Source organism: Prionailurus viverrinus, chromosome A3, assembly GCF_022837055.1.
Source record: "Prionailurus viverrinus isolate Anna chromosome A3, UM_Priviv_1.0, whole genome shotgun sequence".
Classification (NCBI taxonomy): domain Eukaryota; kingdom Metazoa; phylum Chordata; class Mammalia; order Carnivora; family Felidae; genus Prionailurus; species Prionailurus viverrinus.
The window spans coordinates 87,368,887-87,393,457 of NC_062563.1; the positions used below are offsets into that span (position 1 = coordinate 87,368,887).

The window sequence follows — 24,571 nt, forward strand, 5'->3', positions numbered from 1 at the left end:
GTTGCGATAGCGAGGGGGCGAGGTTCTGCGGTCCCGGCGCGCCGCGCGGCTGGACGCGGCGGGCGGGGCGGAGGATGGAGGCGGTAGCGTCCGCTGCGACGGTTGGGGCTGCGCGTGAGAAGGTGGCCGTGTAGGCACCTGGGCTGGGTGGAGGCGGGCGGCGGCCGGGCCATGGCGGGAGACCGCCTCCGCTGGGCTCCCTGAGGTGCGCTCCCTGAAGTCCTGGGGAGCCGTGGTCCATGGGCTCCCTGAGCAGCCGAGTGCTACGCCACCCGGGGCGAGCCCGAGCCCAGCAGGAGCCGGGTTCTGGGGCGGGGGGCTCGACCCGCAGGCCGGAGTCTGGCGGCGACGCTGCGGGCCACGGCTTCTGTTACTGCCCAGGCAGCCGCAAGCGCAAGAGGAGCAGTGGGGCCTTCTGCTACTGTCACCCCGACTCCGAGACAGACGAGGATGAGGAGGAAGGGGACGAGCAGCAGCGACTCTTCAACACCCCGCGCAGGTACGTGGAGGGACGCGCCCGCACCTGTTGGGCAGCTCCAGGGCCCCGCCTGGGGACAAGCCCGGCGCCGGGTGCGCTTGGGGGTGCGGCGCTCCCCAGCGGGTGAGGAGCGGACGTGCCCTTGCCCGGGAAACGTGGGAGCCAGCCTGATGCGGGGCGGATGGGGAGCGCCTTGGGAGGCGCCTTGGGAGGCGCCTGGTGTTCTGGATTATAAACCACAGACGCTGCCCGAGTGGTGTTACGGCCCCAAGATGAGACTGGCAAACGCCAAGCCAGAGCTCACGCCTCATTAAACCTTAGGCTCCAAAGGCTGGCTGGCCTTCCGTAATACACCTTTGTCCTCCTCTCTGAGTGGGTGGCAGGAGAAGTTGTTTTGCATCCGGTTACCTTAAGGGGCACGTCCATCAGTGTAAAGGGAAGTTAGTGCACACACGAGAGTTCTCTTTAACTGTAAAGGTGAAATTTATCAGCAGTGTACATTTGTTCCTTATTGGGAACAAAGTTAGAGCCTCTAGTACTTGAACGTTGACCGTGGATATGTGTAAGTCATTGCTGCAGCTTGCTTAACCTTTTTTCAAAGAGTTGAAACACAGGATGTTTACTTGTGAATTAGAAAATTAGAACGTAGTTTATGCACAGAATACGTTTCCACATAAAGCAATCTGATTGCCTTTTTTTCTTTAAGATCAGTGGGATAAATGCAGTATTTTAAATGAAACTTCAAAAAAAAAAAGATTGAAAAACTTTGCTACACAAATGTAACATTTATTGTGAAATGAAAGTATCATGGATAGCCTCTGTTAATAGTGTGTTATCTAAAAATCTTTCATAGAGTTTTATGTATGAATGCTTGTTGTTTATTTACAGAAATGAACACCACCCACCCCCACCCCTGTCAAATTCTTCAGTTACCTTTTTGTAGAGTCACTATAGTATAAAGAGCTCAGATTCTGAGCTTAATAGCCTTTTTTCCTCTTAAGTAAAATGGAGAAATTAATACTTGCCTTTTTTTAAGTTTGTTTATTTTTTGTGTATTTGTTTACATATTTAGAGAGCGTGAGCAAGAGGGGGGTGGGGGGCAGAGAGGGGGGAGAGAGAATCCCAAGCAGGCTCAGTGCTGTCAGCACAGAGTCTGAGGTGGAGCTTGGACTCACAAACCATGAGATCATGACCTGAGCCCAAACCAAGAGTCTGATGCTTAACCAACTGAGCCACCCAGGCACCCCAATACTTGCCTTTTAGGGTCCATATAATGCACAGTGCCTGGTATTGAAGTGCTCTGTAAATATTATGTCTCCTTGATAAATTGACCTCCTTTAACATTACAAAAATGTCTCTCTTTATCCCTGGTAATATTTCCACTACTACTTTCCACTACTACTGGGTGTTTAAAATGTATATCTTTTCCATTGTTTTCTTTTTTACCTGTATCTTTATATTTAAAATAGGTATCTTGTAGAAAGCATATAGTTGGGTCTAGCATCTTTTTTAATCCATTAGGATAATCTCTGTCTTTTAATTAGTATTTAGACCACTTGCATTTAATGTCATTGAAATATATATGTCAGGATCCATTCATTTTTTTTTTTTTTACTTCTTCAAATTATTTTTTTTTATATATATATGAAATTTATTGACCAATTGGTTTCCATACAACACCCAGTGCTCATCCCAAAAGGTGCCCTCGTCAATACCCATCACCCACCCTCCCCTCCCTCCCACCCCCCATCAACCCTCAGTTTGTTCTCGGTTTTTAACAGTCTCTTATGCTTTGGCTCTCTCCCACTCTAACCTCTTTTTTTTTTTTTTTTCTCCTTCCCCTCCCCCATGGATTCCTGTTAAGTTTCTCAGGATCCACATAAGAGTGAAACCATATGGTATCGGTCTTTCTCTGTATGGCTTATTTCACTTAGCATCACACTCTCCAGTTCCATCCACGTTGCTCCAAAAGGCCATATTTCATTTTTTCTCATTGCCACGTAATATTCCATTGTGTATATAAACCACAATTTCTTTATCCATTCATCAGTTGATGGACATTTAGGCTCTTTCCATAATTTGGCTATTGTTGAGAGTGCTGCTATGAACTTTGGGGTACAAGTGCCCCTATGCATCAGTACTCCTGTATCCCTTGGATAAATTCCTAGCAGTGCTATTGCTGGGTCATAGGGTAGGTCTATTTTTAATTTTCTGAGGAACCTCCACACTGCTTTCCAGAGCGGCTGCACCAATTTGCATTCCCACCAACAGTGCAAGAGGGTTCCCGTTTCTCCACATCCTCTCCAGCATCTATAGTCTCCTGATTTGTTCATTTTGGCCACTCTGACTGGCGTGAGGTGATACCTGAGTGTGGTTTTGATTTGTATTTCCCTGATAAGGAGCGACGCTGAACATCTTTTCATGTGCCTGTTGGCCATCCGGATGTCTTCTTTAGAGAAGTGTCTATTCATGTTTTCTGCCCATTTCTTCACTGGGTTATTTGTTTTTCGGGTGTGGAGTTTGGTGAGCTCTTTATAGATTTTGGATACTAGCTTTTTGTCTGATATGTCATTTGCAAATATCTTTTCCCATTCCGTTGGTTGCCTTTTAGTTTTGTTGGTTGTTTCCTTTGCTGTGCAGAAGCTTTTTATCCCAGTAATTCACTTTTGCTTTTAATTCCCTTGCCTTTGGGGATGTGTCAAGTAAGAGATTGCTACGGCTGAGGTCAGAGAGGTCTTTTCCTGCTTTCTCCTCTAAGGTTTTGATGGTTTCCTGTCTCACATTTAGGTCCTTTATCCATTTTGAGTTTATTTTTGTGAATGGTGTGAGAAAGTGGTCTAGTTTCAACCTTCTGCATGTTGCTGTCCAGTTCTCCCAGCACCATTTGTTAAAGAGGCTGTCTTTTTTCCATTGGATGTTCTTTCCTGCTTTGTCAAAGATGAGTTGGCCATACGTTTGTGGGTCTAGTTCTGGGGTTTCTATTCTATTCCATTGGTCTATGTGTCTGTTTTTGTGCCATGTCAGGATCCATTCAAAAGAGAAATCATGCAGCAATTTGAAAAAGGAAAATGTAATATAACCATTAACAAGGAAAGGGGAATTAATTACTGAAGGTAAACTACTAAGGTAAAGAGATTTCTAAAAATGTATAGGAATAGAAGATAGAGGGAGCAATTCACCACTTCTCAGACTGAGAACATCCAAGGAAGGAACAAATTTTGAATAGAGCCATCTTTCCCAGAGTGAGATTCAGATATTGGAGGAGGTAAGGCTGTAGCCCACTAGATGGTAGAGAAGCTGAGATGTGGTCGGCTAAGGCTGGTAAGCAGGCAGCTGCTCACTGGGATGCCAACAAATTTGCTTAGAGTCTGTCTGGCCCACAAAGCTGAAAATATTTACTGTCCAGACCTTTACATAGAAGGTTTGCCAACCCCTGAACTACATGAGTGGACTAGAATGGAAAGTCTTTAAAGCAAACCTTTATTAGAAAATACATGCAGAATTTAGGGGTGCTTAGATGGTTGAGCATCCAACTCTTCATTTCAGCTCAGGTCATGATCTCACGGTTTGAGGGTTCGAGCTTTGAGTTGGGCTCTGAGCTGACAATGTGGAACCTGCTTGAGATTCTCTCTCCCTCTCTCTCTCTCTCTGGCCCTTGTGTCAACATGGTCACATGGTGTCTCTCTCTCTCTCTCTCTCTCTCTCTCTCTCTCTCAAAATAAATAAATTTTTAAAAATTAATTGAAAAGAAAATACATCCAGAATTTAGTATGTTTTATATCAGTGGAAGAGGCCTGGCTATTCAGCCCAGTGTGGTTGAAGTGTGTAAAAAGATACTAAGACCTGGAAATTTGTGTGTTGACACTAATTATGCTCCCTGAGGTTGTTCTGAGCACTCTCCCACCTCAACCAGCTACTCCATGAAAAGTTTTGGCTACCAAGCCCACCTTCCATTTCATTCATACCTTTTGACAGTTGCATATTTTACTTTTACATTAACATGACTGTTGGAACTCATCTGTTCTGCAACCAGATCTTGGTTGTTTGCTGTGCCTTGGTTGTAAAATTTGAAACCTAGTAAACAGTATTTGTTATTATAACTATGTAAATATTGTTCACTACAAAGTCAAGTAGTGTGCTAGGATTATAAACCATACTTCCTGGATCCAGTGTCACAACGCTTTGTTTTTCTGTTGGAGAAATTTTCTAACCTTGTAGTTAAATGGAATCTTTTTTCTACATTCCATCAAGTTTTCAAAGTCAGGCCCTGTTTTCATTTGTATCTTCTTATGATAGTTGGTTTGTTGTTGTTTTTGTATTGCTTTTTAATTTTCCTAGAATTTCTAACTGCCCCCCCCCCACCACTGACAAAAGAATAATATCCCTTCATTATATATTCACGTTTTCCTATCTTTCTAAACGCGCTTGCATGGTGTCCTCCTCTAAACCCAAGACCTCCCTCTTGGTTCCCTTCATCCTCCCGTTCCATTCTGGAACCATTGCTTTCTGGGTCTGTGCTTATCCTGGGGCTTACTTTCATCCCATCTCTAGGATTGGATCTACTGTTTTCTGTAGCTTGTATCTTTTTCTTTCTCACCCATTTTGGAGAACTGTATCCTCATGTATTTTACTCAGAAGGGATGCAAAAGGAGGTAATTTGTGCTTATCTGAATGTAAATTTAGTCTCTAACTTTATTCATCCTTTGAGTATGGAAATCTAATCTAAAATAACTTCATATCCTTTATGATATTACTTCGTTGTTTTCTCGCCTACAGTGTTGATAAGAAGTATGATGCTGGTCTAACTTTCTTTTTAGGTGGCCTTTTTTTTTCCTCTGGAAATTTTGGAATTTTTTCATCGGTGTTTTGGAATTTAACTAGAATGTGCTTAAGTATGGGTTTTTTAATGGCCTCAGTACTTGGTTGATTCTTACAATCTGGAGACTAGTTTGGAAAAATTTCCTTCCATTAATTTCTCCATAATTTCCTTTTTCCTGTTATCTTTGTTTTCTCTTTCTTGGACTCCTCTTAAACCAGATTTTGGATTTCTTGGATTGTACCTCTTTCTCTTTTCTTTTTGTCCTTTCTAGGTCTTTTTTGCTTTATGTTCTAGGAAATTTCCTTAACTTTCTCAGTATCCTCTCTTTTGGCTTATTAATTTTAGCAACCATGTTTTTAATCTCGAAGAGCTCTTTTCTTTCTTGTTTCCTTTATCATAGTATCCTGTTGTTTTATAAATGTAATAATCTCAGATATCTATATCTAGATGTGCTAATTTTAGAGTGTTTTAAGTTCTCTTTTCCCTGAATTAATGTATTTCCTCTGGGTTTGTCTTTTTAATGGTCTTGAATACTCCAGATTCTCCTCCTGTTGGGTGATCCTTGGTATTTAGAATGAGTAACATGTGCGTGCGTGCGTGTGTGTGTGTGTGTGTGTGTGTGTGTGTGTTTTAATTGAGTAAATTAAACTAAGCCTTCCCTTTAAGTAGAAAGACTGATTACTAAATTGGATATGAGTGTGGCATGCTTCATTTTAGAGCAGAAATTCCCAAATTTTTTTTGTTCACAGCACCCTTAGAGTCTCAGTAGTTTTTTAAATGGTACCTCTGGTCCTAAAGAAATATCTCATAGTTAGTATGACTATGATAGTAGTAGGTAACATGGTATCTCAAAGATCTTGCTGTGTTTCCTTCAAATATAAAATATTCCACACACTTCCCTGAGTTTGGTGTGGTGCTCTAGGTGCTTTAACACATAGTTTGGGGACCATGATTCAGGGTGAATGGGTTAAGAGCTAACAGTCTACAGATTCCCCAAATGTCAGAATAAGGATTGCTTTGTGTGGGGTGCCACCACCTATACTAAAGTCTCAGCTTCTCCTGATAGATTTGTCCTCTCTCTCCTTTCTAGAAGAGTATTGGAATCTTTATGCCTGAGTTGTCTGTGCTCTGGTTATCTGTACTCTGTGTTCATACATTGTGGAAGAGGCCATTAAGGGAACACATTTCCCCACTTTGTGCCTTACTTCTGCCTTTTATTACCCCTGAGATCTCTCCTAACCCACGCACACTTCTGAAGGGCAGATGGCCTTCAGCCTTCATCCTAGACCTTCAGAATATATTCTGGTCTCTTATCAGATGATAAACCCACCCTTCCTTTTTGCTACTGTGGGCTTATTCCTTTCTGTACTTTTTTTTTTTTAATTTTTTTTTTCAACGTTTATTTATTTTTGGGACAGAGAGAGACAGAGCATGAACGGGGGAGGGGCAGAGAGAGAGGGAGACACAGAATCGGAAACAGGCTCCAGGCTCTGAGCCATCAGCCCAGAGCCTGACACGGGGCTCGAACTCACGGAGCACGAGATCGTGACCTGAGCTGAAGTCGGACGCTTAACCGACTGCGCCACCCAGGCGCCCCCTTTCTGTACTTTTAATGCAATCTGGGGATGGTGCTATCAGGAACTAGAAACTATATTGTCTCATTTGTTTCTCATAGTAACCCAATAAAGTGCTTACTATTAATATTCTCTTTGCATCTGGAGTAACTGAGCTGTGGTGGAGCTGGGACTCAAACCCAAGCCTCTACTACCAAAGCATGTGCTGTTTTTACTGTCTGTTGGGAAGACATGTCAAACACATTGGTTCAAGACATCATCTGAAACAGTTACTTGATTTTTAAAAAGACTAAAAGTTTTGGGGTGCCTGGGTGGCTCAGCTGGTTAAGTGTCCCACTTCCGCTCAGGTCATGGCCTCGCAGTTCAAGCCCCCATCGGGCTCTGTGCTGACAGCTCAGAGCCTGGAGCCTGCTTTGGATTCTGTGTCTCCCTCTCTCTGTGCCCCTTCCCTGCTCGTGCTCTGTCTCTCTCTCTCTCTCTTTCTCTCAAAAATAAACATTAAAAATATTTTTAATTAAAAAAAAAAAGACTAAGAATTTTTACTAAGAAAGCTTGTCAGGATTGGCCAGGAACACAAAAAGGTATTTATCGGCCTCTGCCTAGGACTTTTCTTATTCATTGGACCATCTTGAGCAATGATTATCAAATTAAAATTATATATATGTATATATGTGTGTGTGTGTGTGTGTGTATGTTGTGTGTATATACACATATATATATACACACACACATATATATATAGTTATCTTTTAAATGAAATTTTATGCAGAAATCCTCAAAATGTGATGCTGCCCTAGTTGAAGTTAGTGAGGATGTTCAGAGTTCACTCCTCAGCTATCCCTGGTGGCTCCTAAGACGTTTCTCCATTGAGCAAAGTTTTGAAAACCTTTGATCTAAGGCTGCAAACCATTTGACCAATGAGGGTGAAAATGCTTTTAATGAGTTTAGGAATAGTTTGATACCAAAATAAGATTAGATATAAATTATTCTCAAAATTACTTGGATAGGTAAAATTTTTATTCTTGTTCTGCACTTTGTAGTTGCATAGCAGTAGCATTGAAGCTGTACTGAGATCCTCCATAGTACTCTTTTCTAAATGAGGAAATAAGCAAAAATCACGTGTTGACCTACAGGTAATTCACTTAGTTCAACAAACACATATTGTAAGAGTGTACAGTGAAAGGTCACCTGTACATGCTATCCCATCTAGCTGGCCACTATTAACCCTCTTGGCAATAGAGTACCCTAGAGATTACTACTATCATTAGTTTCTTACGTACTAATGCAAATTTGAATATATAATATCCCTCTTTCCTTTTACACAATGAATAACTTGGCTCTATTTAATAGAAATTGAACAAAAGGAATATTTTGAGTTTTATGCAAAATCAGTAAAACACTCAGTTTTACACATATGTAACATTTGCATTTCTTTTAACAGGAAAAAATTAAAGAGTACATCCAAATATATTTATCAAACCTTATTTTTGAATGGAGAAAATAGTGACATTAAGATATGTGCTCTAGGAGAAGAGTGGAACTTACACAAAATATATTTATGTCAAGTAAGTATTTTTCTATTTGAGTAAGCAAGGTAGTCACTTAAAAATAGCTCAAACTCTTTCAAGTCCTGTTCTTTCTTATTGCATTTCACAGTAATTGTTTTGCATGGATAGTGGTTGTCTAAATCCTATCATCTCACACAGTCTTGTTTTATCAAAATATGGCACACTCTGTTAGTGAAAACTTAGTTTAGTCTAGAAAACAGATTTTGAATTTTCATTGTCATACCAGCCTAGCAAATACCTTTTTGTCATTACTTCAATAAGGTTCTTATTTTAGTGCCCTCTGCTGACAAGAGGGAAAAGGGGGGGGGGGGGGGGGTGGGGGTGGAAATGCCTAATATTAAGATTGTTGAATTTGTTTATTTTGTATGTAGTTATTTAAATTGAATAAATTTAGCTGAAATGTTCCTTTGTAGTTATGGTTGAATGGAAAATGCAGTTAACTTAAAGACAAGACCCAACAAATATAGACCAACTTATTTAGCTGATATACCTATTTGGTTTGTGTGCTGAAAATATTACTATCTGCCATCCTATTTTAAAGATTCAAAACTCTCAAAAGGAAAAAAAAAATGTTGCTCTAATGGCTCAAATATTTTACTCATTCTTTCATCAAATCTATCTATTCTTTCTTCAAATCATTGTTCTAGGCATTGGGAATAGAACAGGGAACAATTCAGTTTTTATCCTATGGAGTTTATATTTTCTGTCTTCTTCACTATTTGACAATAATTACTGGTAAGACAGTATAGTATAAGATTTTCCAGTAGAAGTATTTTAAGGGAACTTTTTCTATAACATTTTAATCATAATCATTATCATAATAGTCAAGTTTAATTTGGCCAGAGGTATATAGCCCAGGGAATATATCAGAATATTGCTCTCAACTTGAGAATAGGGTCCTATCTGTTTTTAATCTCAGAGAGCACTTTTGTGAATTTAAGGATGAGAATGCCTCTGTGTAGGCTTTCACTCTCAAGAGAAACTGTACTGATTATAGGACAAACTACATGCTACAGTCTAATAAGCCCCCTGAGGACAGAAACAGTGTCTGTTTTGTTAACTGCTATATTCACAGTGCCTTATACATACTAAGTATTCAGTAAAATTGTTAATATTTGATCTATTCCAAAGTAATTCTAGTTATGAGAGGTGCTATCTAGAAGGTAACTAAAGACTTCATCCATTCTGGTACCTTTCCAAGAATCAGGTTCATTCTGGAATTTTCTGATTAGATAAAACTAGACTTTAGATTTATCCTGATATCTGGGGATCATCCCATTAATGCTGACTTCGGACTGGCTTGGACCCTTTACAGCCCGTAATACAGTAAGGATTCAACAGTATGAAGGTTCTTAGCCTTCTGTCTTCCCCAGTACATGATTGTGTATTCACCTTGTGTGTTGTCATATGTTCATGAGAGACTTAAATATATATTTTCTAAGCTTGAATTTAGAATGCCATTGAGAAGGAAAACATACCTGTAATAGACTCAGAAATTGTTTTAACTAAGTAAAAAGCTAATGGGAGGCTCAAATAGTAATATAGGAATTCAGATAGTAATATGAGAATTTGGTTTTGTTTTCATTAAAATAATACTAAACTGAAAGTATTTTGACATACTTAAAAGTGTCCTTATCTTAATTTCATTTTTCCTGTAGACATTAGCAATTCTTTTTCTCCCAAAATAATATGGGTTCATTTTGATAGAACAGTTGTTTGGAATTAGAAATGGGAAAATAATTCAGAAGACCCAGAAAGTACTGGATAATCATTTTGTTTTGTTTTGTTTTTTTAAGTCTGGCTACTTTTCTAGTATGTTCAGTGGTTCTTGGAAAGAATCCAGCATGAACATAATTGAACTGGAGATTCCTGACCAGAATATTGATATAGAAGGTAACCACCACTATAATTACTACTATGCAAAAATTATAACATATCCTTTTTATTCTTTTGGTAGAAAATAAATATTTTCTTCTAACTTTGCAGGCTAGATAAAAGCTCCATTTAACACCCCAGCGTGACAGCTTTGTACTGATTTGCTCCATAGTTCTATCAATTCTGTTCTTTTTTTTTTTTTTTTTTTTAATGTTTATTTATTTTTGAGAGAGAGACAGAGCACAGGCAGGGGAGGGGCAGAGAGACAGGGAGACACAGAATCTGAAGCAGGCTCCAGGCTCTGAGCTCTGAGCTGTCAGCACAGAGCTCAATGTGGGGCTTGAACCCACGACCCATGAGATCATGACCTGAGCTGAAGTTGGACGTTTAACTGACTGAGCCACCCAATTTTGCTCTACCTATCCTTAATCTACTTAGTCATATGGGCCTTATCAGTCTGTTTATTTATTGTTGTAAATATATCTGCCTGGGGTATTGAGGATGTAGGGTGAAGGAAGGAAGAGTGTGACTGTTTTTTAAAATTACATAGTTAAATGTAATGGTTTAAAAAAAGAAAAAGAAAAGCAGGTAAATAGTGTTTATTGATTATTCCCCATGTATGAAGACTTTCTCTGGGAACAATAGGGTATGAATCACGTAATCAATGTTGTTTTAGAGCTATGAGTTCTTAGATGAGGAAGCTGAGGCCCAGAGGATTTAAGGGGCTTACATTCATCAGTCAGCCTGTACTCCTAATTTCTGTTCCAGTGCTCATTTTCTGTTTCCCTCTTTGATAACCCAAGTGGAAATAACCAGTACTCACCACATAGGCAAAGAGAAAAGTTAAGAATATTTAAAAACACAAGTGTGGCAGTGGAGAGAAGGAAGGGCAGGCCTAGATAGCTGGGGTGACTGGGGGAGCATGTGGCGTGGATAGGAGCCAAGAGCTATTCCCAACTCCCCAGCAGTGAAGCACTGGAAGCACCAGGGTTAAGATATCATGGGGTCTGTGTACTTACTGATTAGTCTACTCAGAGGTATCTTTATAAAACTTTTTCCAAGAGTGTCTTAACTCTGACCACCAACTAATATCAAGATTAGATGTAGAAGAATCCAGCTCTTTTATTTAGCTAGAATAAATGGAAATTTATAACATTGTTATTAAACTAGCTCCATTAATCAGTAACCATTACTAACATTTTAATTAGTGTACTTCCCTTCTCCTGTTATGTACATCCTAAATTCAGATGCATGCCTGAATTTAGGCATACATCTGAAGAGTGGGAAGGTGGTCATTGTTATTTTTGTAATAATTTATAGATAGCATTGTATTTCATTCCATGCCTGTACTTTTGCTTTCAGCACTGCAGGTTGCATTTGGGTCACTGTATCGAGATGATGTCTTAATTAAGCCCAGTCGAGTTATTGCCATTTTAGCAGCAGCTTGTATGTTGCAGTTGGTGAGTATGTACCTTATTCAAAGAAAGGGTCACAGTTGGACCTTTGGTTCAAAGTATCTATTGCAAAAACAAGAAAAAGCTTAGCTCTTTACAGCTTTTAAAATAAAAATGAAATATATAAACATGTCACTTGTGATAAGTCATTTAAAAAGCTTAACCAAAAAAATACTAATAAAATAAAATTTATTTTTTTTCATTTTTTTTCATTTTTTATTTTTTTTAATATATGAAATTTATTGTCAAATTGGTTTCCATACAACACCCAGTGCTCATCCCAAAAGATGCCCTCTTCAATACCCATTACCCACCCTCCCCTCCCTCCCACCCCCCATCAGCCCTCATAAAATAAAATTTAAAAGCAATTTATTATAGCTGAGGGGATCATCATGTCTGTGTAGCATGAATGCAAGGTATTTGGATGTAGATACTGTAGAATTACTATAGTGTGGTAAGAATTTATTTGTCTAGGTCCATTTACAGATTTCAGTTCATTAATGGTTTATCTTGACTGTTCATAAGCAGATTGCTTTGATTACTAATTCATTTAGTTCATGGGTTTGAAAGACATTGAGTGCTTACTTTGTCAACTTTTTCTTAATTATGAAATAGTTGTGGTAAACCACATGAATATATATAAATCTGTTGGTAGATTGACAGATTTGTTCATTCAACAGAAGTATATTGAGCAACATGTTAAACTTGCAATAGAGATCCAAAGGTAAACGAAGATATAGTCTGCTTCAAGGAACTCATAATATAATGTGTGTGTGGAATGGGGGAAGGGAGGGTTGATACACAGACCCAGAGATAAAGTAAGAACTGTCCAGTGTATCATGAGTATGATAATAAACATCCCGTAGGATTTAGCAGATGAACAAAGGAGGGAGTGGTCAGTTCAACCTGGTGGTGCAAAGAAGGAAGTTGAGTCTTGAAAACTGGAAATGTATTTATGTTGCAAAGAAAGAAGAAGGAAGGAAGCTTTTTATACAGAGCAAATTAAGACCTGGAGATGTGTGACATGGAGTCCTAGAGAATCTGAGTGGAACATGACGCTAGCACAGAAAAGAAAAAGAGTTGGAGAGAAGGAGGCAGAGTCCAGATTATGAAAATCCCTCTGTACCTTTTAAGAAGTTTAGATTCAAATGTAGGTACTTTTGAAAGATTTTAATCAGAAGAAAGACAGTTATGTTTTAGAAAGAATACTTTGGAAATAATGTAAAGGATGTATTGAAGGAAAGAGGAGTACATTAGAGACAAAAGCTTACTGCAGTAGTCCCAAATCAGAGTCTGAAGTAGGGCAGTAGCAGTAAGAATGGAGAGGAGAAACTGGATCACAGAAAGATTAAGCAGGGATAATCCACTGGACAGATAAGATGTTAAGAGGAAGGTAGAGGGGGCAGGAGATGGGTAGTCTCCAGTGACTTCCAGGTAAGTTTAAAATCCTAATGCAGTCAGTGTTTCATTTTGATCTTTAAAAAATGTTAATAAAGTTTCTTTTTATGTGACATTTGTATACTGATTTATTTGAAGTATTAGTTAATAGCTTGCTCAGTATACTTGGCTGAGATCATTTGGTTTTTAAAATGTTGTGATCCTTTCAATACTTACTTCCAACAAGTACACTTTGTTTTCTAACTTTAGTCCTTTTGGTTTTGTCCTAAATCCCATTTTCTGCATTACCTTTATGACTTAACTAACTAATTTAATAATATACTTGCATGATGAATATATTTCAGAAATTTAAGTAAAAAGTGACATTCTTCCCATATATTGAATAAAGTTCATTTGAAATCTTACATATAAACATTTTAGATTAATATTGCAGTGTAAGTTTAAAATAATGTGTTTTAGGTGCATCTCTTAGAAATTGATGAGTGTTTTATACTTTAATAAACACTTTATGATGATTCACACTGTTTACTTGCCTAGCTCCATCACATAGTCAACTGAATATGTTAAGAGATCTTAATTTAAAAAGAACAGGCAAAACAGACAGAATGCCGCTTAAATTTGCAAAGGTCCCAGAGTGTGGAAGAATAGAAAAGAAAGAGAAAAGCAATATTCATCTCTACATTACTACCTTACTGCTTTTACCCCTCGCCCCCTTCCGTTTTTAATTCCAAGTATTCAGTTGAATACTTGCTGGATTTTTTTTTTTTTTCAGTATTTTTACTGGACTTAAAAATTTAGGCTTGCTGAACTTAATGAGTTTTCTTTCTTTCCTTCTTTCTTCCTTTTTTTTTTTTTTTTTTTTTTTTTTTTACTTTTTAATATGTAAAAGCACATATTCAGAACTAATTTTTCCCATGTGAGATGGGCCTTTCCAGTGCTTATTTATATTTACAGGATGGTTTAATACAGCAGTGTGGTGAGACAATGAAGGAAACAATTAATGTGAAAACTGTATGTGGCTATTACACATCAGCAGGGACCTATGGATTAGATTCTGTAAAGAAAAAGTGAGTTACCTTTTTAATTTTTCCTCCCATCCCACTTTTTGGAATTTGGCTGCTTTGGTTTGTTAAGAGAATGTATAGCTATAAGAAAGAAACGGGGGAAGAAAAGATAGGGGACTAGAATTTTGTTCTAAAAAGTCCCTTTTTACATTTGGATGAATTAGTAAATTCCTTGAAAGTGTTGTCTTTGTAAGTGACCATGAGTGGGTTATACGTGTTTATATGTGGCTTATAAAAACTATGGCCATTCTTTACAGGGAATTTTCTATTAATTTTTTTAAGTAGTAGGCATCATAGACATTGTATCAGTACAGTTACTGGCAATGTTTTTAACTCTTGAGAATTGCAGGACCTGTTTTCAAATTATAAAGAAGGTAATAGAAGTTTGTAAGCCCCTTCCTTAATGATTTAACACGAACTTGAAATGAGGTTTTCTTAATTAGAAATGCTCTTATTAATATAAAAGAAATATTTCCTTAATAACTGCTGACAAAAATAATACTAAATTTTCAGTTGTTAAATTTAAAACTTTGAGCATGTTCTAGCAAGACTAATATTCTGTTTTTATTTTAACTGTAAGTCCTACTAAGTAAGTCATAAATGCATATTTATGTATCATGTGATAAATAATTCCATGTTTTTAATTTCAGGTGCCTTGAATGGCTCCTGAACAATTTGATGACTCACCAGAATGTTGAACTTTTTAAGGAACTCAGGTATTTTAATTTTAAATAACTTTGCAATTAATTATCCTAAAGTAATATTTATTTGTTAAAGTGTTTATTTGTTTCATACAAAAACATATTCCTTATGAAAAAGTCAACAATTTAATGAAAGGTATCTTGACTGTATCTATGAACTAAAGAAATGCTTCAAAATTTCTTTGTCATAAATAACATATATTATGTCTAGTATTTGAGCTAATTTCTATAGAAAAATTCACTGCTACTATAAAACCATAGAAGAAATCTCAAGTGTTACTTCATTTTTGCTGGGCTCTTAGAGAATGTACAAGTTTTATTTTAAAAATTATCTTTACCATTCATTGTAAAAGTAAGTTTGAGGAAGTTGTTTTAAACTTTTTGCGAAGCCTAATGAAATTAAATTCATAATCAGGTTTGCCTTTTGAATTACCTTTGCTTGTCTTTCCTTCCTTCCTTCCTTCCTTCCTTCCTTCCTTCCTTCCTTCCATAAACACTTCCTGAATGTCCACTGTATATAACAGTACTCTGTCAGGGGCTGTGAAGGATGCAGAGGTGATTATGTCATGGTCTCTGCCCTTAAAGGGATCATTCCTGTGATGTCAATTTTACTAATTTTTTATTTATTTATTTTTTGTCAGGCGTGGGTGGGGAAAAAGATAAACATTTTTTATGTTTAAATACAGTATGGAATATAGAGAATTCTGGAATATAGAGAATTCAAGTTTCTTTGAACCTTAAAGATGAAATACAAGAAGTAGTAGAAATGTTATTTTTATGGCTAGACCGTCTCCTGGATTCTTGGATCCATTCCTTTCCTCTGCCTTTAAGAGGTCCTTTGGCAGAAAAGTTTGAGAAGCATTATTCTATACAGAAAAAAAAAAAAAAATCATTTCCTAGTGCTATCAAGGTATAAATGAAGTTCTACATTATATTTGGTTTGGAAATCATTAGAAATCATTTTTCTCTTTTATAATTTCTCATTGAGCTTTTTCAAAAAGAAGATAAATTATAGTGGTCTTCCTAAAATCCTAGATGTTCTTCTGGCTTTTTATGGCTTAAAGGAAGGGGGAAAAAAGCTACTGGTGATATCATTTCCACTCAATCTAAGTTTAAACTAATATATACTTCTTGATCTTACTGTCTTTAATAGTAATAAACACATAATTTATGATTAAGCAGTTCTCTTAAGCCTCAATGGTAAAGGTTATTTTGAAGATGTAGATGATTCACTGAAATTTGACATTTTTTTTTTTTAACCAATGAATGAGTAGGAAAGGCAAAAGAGGAACACTGCCACTTTATCAGAGCATACTAAAAGTTACCTTCTTGAGGGCCACCTGGGTGGCTCAGTCGTTTAAGCATCTGACTCTTGATTTCAGTTGAGGCCATCATCTCACAGTTTGTAAGATCGAGCCCTGTGTGGGCTCTGCGCTGACAGTGGAACCTGTTTGGGATTCTCTCTCCCTCTCTCTCTCTTGCCCCTCCCCCGCTCATGCTCACTCTTTATCAAAATAAATAAATATTTATAAATAGATAAAAGTTATCTTATTGAGTCCTTGTTTTAACTTTGATTACTAGCAGATCAGTGCTCTTTGTTTTCCTATGAATTCAAAGAAAGACCTTTCATAGTATACTATCTGAATTAAAAGTGTTCAGATAGGTTATTTCTAAGATTCTTTGTCTTGAGCAAAAAGACTGAGGTAATTTTAAATTCCACATTTGTTTTTCATAAGAAAGACTTAAATTTTTTAATTCTACCAGGGTGGTTTAGCCTGTGCATGAGGAAAACTCACTACTTCTATTTTATCTTTTCTAGTATAAATGTCATGAAACAGCTCATTGGTTCATCTAACTTATTTGTGATGCAAGTGGAGATGGATGTTTACACAGCTCTTAAAAAGGTATTGGCATAATATGTATGTAAGGGTATCGCCTCAGCATTACTTATAATAGTGAAAAGCTGGAAGCAGCTAGTGTCCATTGATAAAGGAATAGTGTAAAAGTAAGAAAAGTAAAAGGAAATATGCCAAAATATTAAAAAGCCTTTGTTTAGAGATTTGCTATCCCGAGTGATATTAATTGCATTCTTTATACTTGTCAACTTTAAAAGTAGAGCCAGTTATTTTACCAACAAAATGGATTTATTTGTGAATAGCAGAGGAATTGCAATTTGGGACATGTAAGCTGTGGCAAACCATAAGCAAGTCCAGATCTCAAAGGAAAGGAACATTACTTTGTAGAGAAAAGGAGGAAGTCGGGAGGGGCTGCTTTGAATGAAAGTTGGTTGGAGGAAAGTGAGTTCCTTGTTGTCTGAGTTGTGGTATTTTCTTGTTGGCTGATCTTATAGCTAAACTGGGAAAAATTCTTTCTCTTGCTAGACTAGTAAAGTAGGCCTCTTCCGGTTGGGAATGCAAGATACCTCTCTTCCTGTTGGGGTCTGCACTTGAGAACAAGTGGTGGGCCATGAGAGCTCCCATCCTGTTCCTTTATTTGGTTTCACATACTTTTCTATCCTAGGAATGTGGTTGTTTTTTTTTCCCAGATTCTTTTCAACAACAAACATGTTATTATTATTTACATACAAATGTTAAATATTTTATATGGTTTTCAGAAATGTTTTCAAAGTTGAGCTTTAGTTGAATTAATGACTTTATGAGGAAATTTTCACACTTTTTCTAGAAAATGTTAACATTCTGGGACACCTGGGTAGCTCAGTCGGTTAAGCATCCGACTCTTGATTTCTGCTCAGGTCATGATCTCATGGTTCATGGGTTCCAGCCCTGCATCAGGCTCTGTGCGGACAGTGCGGGGCCTGCTTGGAATCCTCTCTCACCCTCGCTCCCTGCCCCTCTCCTGCTTCACGCTGTCTCTCTCTCTCTCAAAATAAATAAATAAACTTAAAGGAAAAAAAATGTCGACATTCCTTGAAGACCTTATTTGCACTTCAGGTATATGTTTCACTTCATACTTTTGAAAAGTTTTAACATTTTTAATGTTTTATTTTCACAACTCTGAAGAGACAAATTGGCTATCATTTCTTGTTCTATAGATGATAAGACTTAGAATTCTTATAGCTTTTAAGTGGCAGACTTGAGGCAGAACCCAAGTTTTGTGAGTCCTACTCTTACTGCTTTTCCCACTTAATAATTTTGCCTTTAACCCTTTGTCCCCAGCAGCAAAGTCTGCATTTAACACAGCTTTGAAATCTGGGAATGAGACACTGTCTAAGTTGTATCATGGCAATTGTTTGGTTTTGCGGTAGGAATAAGATTCTGTTACTGTTTTGTTTTGTTTTGTTTTTTCAAGGAAGTGTAGTAACTAAGTTATGCAATCATTAAAGAAAGAGTAGACAGCCCATATCTATCTCTGAGCCACTGGTAGGATTCATTGTTTCCTGTTGTAATTGCTTTTATGCCAGTAGTGATAAGTGCTTACTATGTGCCAGGCACTATTCAAAACATGTTACACTTGTTTTGTGTAACAAATTCTTTTAGTGCTCTATGAAGTTTCATGCTCATTTTACAAATGAAGAAATTAAGACCCAGAGAAATTGGGTAATTGGCCCAGCTGTTGATTGGCAGGTCCAGGATTTAAAAGTCCATGCTCCTAACTACTCTGCATACTGTCTCAAGAGTAAGAAGACAATAATGAGACAATAAGAAACTCTTTCTTCCCTTGTTTAATTTATTTTTATAATCTTATACAATATTTAGCAAAATTTAGTTAATTAGTAGAATAAATTAGTGTAAAATTACTAATGTAATATGTGTATTAAACCTTTGGATTGTATGAGTGTACTGTTTGATGCCTTAAATACTTTTCAGGAATTAGTTTATTCCTTCTCACACACTTTCAGTTCAATCATTAATCATTGGACCATGATTAATGCCATGATGAATTTAAAGCTTGTAAGTGTGTCATGATAGTTCTACTTCTGTCAATTGCATGTACTGGAAATTAAACTTTTTAGATATTATTTTTTAAGGTGGAAGCAGTTTGAATAAAAAATCATAACCTGGTGAAATCTTGTAATTTTTTTCTTAAATTTACTTTTTCAACCTAGTGGATGTTCCTTCAACTTGTGCCTTCATGGAATGGATCTTTAAAACAGCTTTTGACTGAAACAGATGTCTGGTTTTCTAAGAGGAGAAAAGGTATGCCTGAAAACTTTATTTAGAACTTTTTTTAGGGGCCTTTTTAAGTTGAAATTTATTAAAATCATGTCCTAACTTATTTGTAGACCTAGAGAATTTTAGGTCTGGAGAGGACTTTAAGCAGTTATCTAATTCAGCCCCTAATTTACACTGAGAGAATAAAGCTGGATAAGAAAAATGCTTTGCCAAATATTAACTGAATTATTACTCCTTGAACTACCACCATAGTTTGATCCCCCAAACTATTATTTTTCCCATTTTATCACCAACATGTCTTGTGATTAGTTTACAGTAGCAATTCTCAACTTTTTTCTCCTATCCTAAATAGCAGCAGGACTGAGTATGCTCCCATGCATATATCTTGTTTAGTAGAAAACAGGCTAGAGCTTATGCACAAGTTCCTGTTTGATAGTAGTAACTCTAGACCTTTCCTTTGCACTCATGAAAGCACATTGGAATGCAACTGAGAGTAACTATTTTTCTAGAAATATCCTTAAATTCTCCCTAAAGGAAAAAAATTCATGTACTTCATAAATGTGAATTCCTTTAATAATAAACACTACCCATGTGTTGCAAATCAGTGGCTGCAGTGTCTTTGTATATTATTTTCTAGTTTGAAGAGGGTGAATGTGTTAACTAATGGTGTTCATCTCATATAGCTAAAGCATAAATTAGATGAATCCCAAGAGACAAATCCATGTCCTGTGTATCTTATGAAGACCCTTCAGGTTGGCATTTGAGCTCTGGAGTTCCAGTGGAGTGCTCAGTCCCTAGGAGAGGGGATTCTGGAGAGATACCATAACCCAAACTACTATTCTCCAGCCTTCTTTCCCACCTTGCTGCACTGTAAGCTCCAAATCCCAGAAATAAGGTGCACAACTGAAATCTCAGTCCAAGGGTCACTTGGGACCAAAGTTAATTTCCTGGAGCTACTTCCTAAATCTCCCTACGTTTTTATCCATACACCTCAAGTTTATATAATCTTTGAAAACTAGCTTATTTATTTTCTAATAGATGTGTGTGTGTGTATTAAAAACATTTAAGGATAAAATAAATAGATTTTAAAAGAATGCCTATTTAAATTGTTTTTTGTAGATTTTGAAGGTATGGCCTTCCTGGAAACTGAGCAGGGAAAACCATTTGTGTCAGTATTCAGGCATTTAAGGTTACAGTATATTATCAGTGATTTGGCCTCTGCAAGAATTGTTGAACAAGATTCTCTAGTACCTTCAGGTAAGAGAACATGATGGAATTATGATTTTAAGTGACATCTTTCTGATTGTAATCGTACTCTATGTCATTGAAAAGAATAATAAATAGAAATTATCAGGGTGCCTGGGTGGTTCAGTAGGTTAAGTGTCCAACTCTCGATTTTGGTTCAGGTCTTGGTCTCACGGTTCCTGAGTTCTAGCCCCTCATTGGGCTCCATGCTGGCAGGGCAGAGCCTGCTTGGGATTCTCTCTCTCTTCCTCTTTCTCTGCCCCTTTCCCCACTCCTGCTGTCTGTCTGTCTGTCTGTCTCTCTCTCTCTCTCTCTCTCTCTCTCTCATCTCTCTCTCTCAAAATAAATAAACTTAAAAAAAATGACAATATAATGATGAACCTGTTTTATTTACTTTCATCCCATATTTCTCAAACTCACTTTAGCAGGGATTCTTTTTTCTCAACATTGCATTTGAACCGTGTTCTGTGGACTTCCTTTTGGGCTGCTGGATGAACTACCAGTGACTAGAAAGATTTCCAGTTCAGCTTTTTACTCATTTAGATTAAGGCAAGAAAAGGGAGACAAAACTATGTACCCATTTTTTTAACTTGTTGAAGTGCTTTTAGTTCTAAAGGAGATTATTCAAAGGTTGTGAGAATCTTAAATTTTAAAATTAAATTTAAAAAATTTTGTAATGTTTATTTTTGAGACACACACACACACACACACACACACACACACACACACACACAGTGCAGTCCAGGGGGAGGGGCAGAGAGAGAGGGAGACACAGAATCCGAAGCAGGTTCCAGGCTCTGAGCTGTCAGCACAGAGCCCAACGTGGGGCTTGAACTCATGAACCATGAGATCATGACCTAAGCCAAAGTTGGATGCTTAACCGACTGAGCAGCCACCCCTAAAATTAAATTTTAAGACATTTTCATGGGCTATATCTTACATGATATTTGAGAATATATATGTATAACCCTTTCATTCCAATTTTATAAATGGATCATGAAAAACATATTGTTTCTCTAGATCAATGCATTTTAAACTATAGGCATAACCATTAGTGAGTTGAGAAATCTATTTTAATGAGAAAGGATCAACTCTTCTTTTTTTTATAAAATACATTAGAAAAGAATTTAAAAATCAGAATGCATTCCAGCAAGATACAGAGTATGTATATGTGTATACTGACTCACATAAACTTTACTTCTAGTCTTTACCTACTGAAGACAAATGATCTGTAGCCTAGATATTTAGCAGTTTTCTGCATAATAGCAAGGATATTTTGAGAGAAACATTCAAAGTTTGTTTTCTAGAGAGGTTTAAAGAGAGATACCAATAATTCAGTGCAAATCGTCTGGATACCTTTTTTGAGTAGAGATTTAGGAAGTGAAAATCCAGATTTTAATCACGCTAGGGTTTGCCTTCTTCCTTCATGTAGAGATTGAGAAATCGTTTAACTTAAAAAAGTAGAAAAACCATTCATTTGGTTGGGATTAAATAAGAACAGAAAACCAAATATGGTACTAAGCCAATTCTACCTATATTTTTAACAAATTTTTTTAAGTTTTTTTTGTTGTTGTTTATTTATTTCTTTTGAGAGAGGCAGAGAAAGAGAGAATCCCAAGCAGGCTCCACATTCAGCATGGAGCCTGATGCGGAGCTTAAACCCACGAGCTGTGATATGACCTGAGCTGCCATCAGGAGTCAGGGGCTTAACTGACTGAGTCACCCAGACGCCCCTTTAGTAAATTTTTTAAAATAAAATTTCAGTTTACCAAGACTCACGGAAAAAAATTGTATGCTCGTTAAAGGAAAAATATAACTTTTATTCCATTTATAATAACTTAAAATGTCTTTTTAATGAGCTACCTAAATCTGATATGCCAAAATTATTTTTGACTGCATGATTGATCTGATAATTCAGAGATGGTTTCTCTCCCATTAATTAGCAATTATTTTTAGGTAATTTAATAAAGATACAATTTAATATTCAGCTTTCTTCTATTAAAAGTTACATAAAAACAAAATACTACTTTGGATATGTTTCTCATAAAAATTAATATGAGCTATGAAAAAGAAACTATTAAATGCAAGAATCTACTTTCTTTAATCTACTTTAAATCTACTAAAGATTTAAATTCTAATTTAAATGCATGTAATCTAAGCAAAGTCCATCTTAAAGCAAAGCAAAATAACATTTACCACTCTAAAAATCATTAAGCCATATTGTTGTAGCATATTTGTAGAATATAAACTGCCAGCTTTATTGCTTTCTATTTTAAACTTGACTTTAGAAGTGGTAACACTTTTATCAACTTCTTAAAATTTTTAAATGCTTTATGTTCTTCCACATTTACCATTCTTCTTTTATCTTTGTTTATTTTTGTATCTTAGAATGGCTGTCTTCTGTGTACAAACAGCAGTGGCTTGCTATGCTTCGGGCAGAACAAGACAGTGAGGTGGGGTAAGTATATTAGATGATATCATTGTTCATTAAAAAAAAAAAGAAACTTCTGCTATGAACTTTTAAATGCATTTATTGTATTGAAAAATCAAGAGGTGTTAAAGTAGAGAAAACATTATTAATCAACTTTTATTCTTACATTTCTATAACATTATCCATATTCTTAATATCTTTCTGATCAATTAATGGAATGTTTGAATAGTCATTTGCTATATTTGTAAAAATTGAATAATCCATATACTTTGTTTCACCTAGTGTTATGATTTTCTTTCAACATACTTAAATATTGCTTAGAATAATGCTTTCACAAAGCATGATTTTCATATTTATATAATAGGTAAAGCTAATTTCCTTATTTTGTGGTAGTGGGAAATTCTGATTAATTTTTATTAACTAATAGGTGTTTTTGAAGACCTTTGAGTCTGAAATGAATTAACATAATCCAGTTACAAGGCCTCTGTGACTGTAACCCCAAAAGCATATGACACACAAAATATTTCTGTTTTCTTCATTTTAAGGGAAAGCAGATTATCTGTTCTTTGAATGTGCTTTGCAGTTCACAGAAGTACTTCCACATTTATTATTTGATCTTTATACTAGCTCTCTGGTGTAGGCTGTGTGAGGAGACAATCCATCCATGAGTGTATATGGAAGAGGCTTTAAGTTTGGCCTTTTGGGGTGGCTGAGTGGCTCAGTTGGTTAAGCGACCAACTCTGAATTTTGGCTCAAGTCATTCGAGCTCCACTGCTGTGTGCTCATTGCACGGAGCCTGCTTCAGATCCTCTGTCTGCTTTCTGGCCCTCTCCCACTCGTGCTTTCTCTCTCTCTCTCTTTCCCAAAAATAAATAAACGTTAAAAAAAAAAAAGTCTGACCTTTTTTGCTCCTGACTTCTTTTAAAACATTTTTTTTTAATGTTTATTTATTTATTTATTTTTGAGAGAGAGAGATAACTAGAGCAGGGGAGGGGCAGAGAGAGGGAGAGAGAATCCCAAGCAGGCCCTTTACTGTCAGTGCAGAGCCCTGTGCAGGACTCGAACCCACAAACCATGAGATCATGACCTGAGCCAAAATCAAGGGTCTGACGCTCAACCAACTGAGCCACCCAGGTGCCCCTGTTTTAGCTAATTTTTATACACCAAAAAACTTTCTAAAATATATGACCTAGTTATGTTTATATTCAAACAGTGAGTATATGAAAGTGTTATACAAACTCATGGTAATGATTATGAGGTTGTTATCCAGGACTCTTAGTTTCTATTTTATTTATAATTTATATTCCATCTTTCTCCATATATAGTCACAGCATACTTATCCTGCACAAATAAAGTCAGATTGTTGAAATAGAAATAACAAAAAAAGGAAGTTAACTATTTAATGGAATTCAGATTCAAAGCATTTTATAATGTAAGAAGTATTTTCAAAATCATCCTACTTCTTTTGTATCCAGTTTTGAAATGTTGAGTGTTCTTATTTTTCAAGATTTTCCTCATCTGTATCTTTACTGAGTTCAACATAGAGTCTGACCTAAGAGACTGAGCTGAAAAAAGTGGGTTTCCTCCCCTCAGAAGTGTATGTATGATTGTAGTAACCCAATGATTTGCTCTGTTTCACAGATACAGAGCATCTGCTCACTGCTGCAGGGCTACTAACGTGAGGAAGACAGTGTATTTTCTGGATGTTAGGTTCTAATCTAATAAAGTCTATCTCCAGGGTTCTCCTCTTCCATACTCTTCCACATTTCCAACAGGTTATCTTTCTGAAGCAGAAATACAATTGTGTCACTTCCCTGCTTAAATATGTCCA

At 36.7% G+C, this 24,571-nt stretch overlaps 1 protein-coding gene across 1 annotated transcript in view; it reads left to right on the plus strand.

The window, feature by feature from the left end:
* Positions 1-24,571, plus strand: part of GMCL1 (germ cell-less 1, spermatogenesis associated) — a 38,256-nt gene continuing 13,685 nt past the window's right edge. Inside the window, exons 1-10 of the mRNA XM_047852915.1 lie at positions 1-499; positions 8,313-8,436; positions 10,236-10,332; positions 11,677-11,774; positions 14,121-14,233; positions 14,881-14,946; positions 16,751-16,835; positions 18,998-19,088; positions 20,184-20,321; positions 22,698-22,767. Coding sequence (XP_047708871.1) covers positions 240-499; positions 8,313-8,436; positions 10,236-10,332; positions 11,677-11,774; positions 14,121-14,233; positions 14,881-14,946; positions 16,751-16,835; positions 18,998-19,088; positions 20,184-20,321; positions 22,698-22,767 — 1,142 coding nt within the window. The 5' untranslated portion in view covers positions 1-239. The remainder of the gene's footprint in view (positions 500-8,312; positions 8,437-10,235; positions 10,333-11,676; positions 11,775-14,120; positions 14,234-14,880; positions 14,947-16,750; positions 16,836-18,997; positions 19,089-20,183; positions 20,322-22,697; positions 22,768-24,571) is intronic.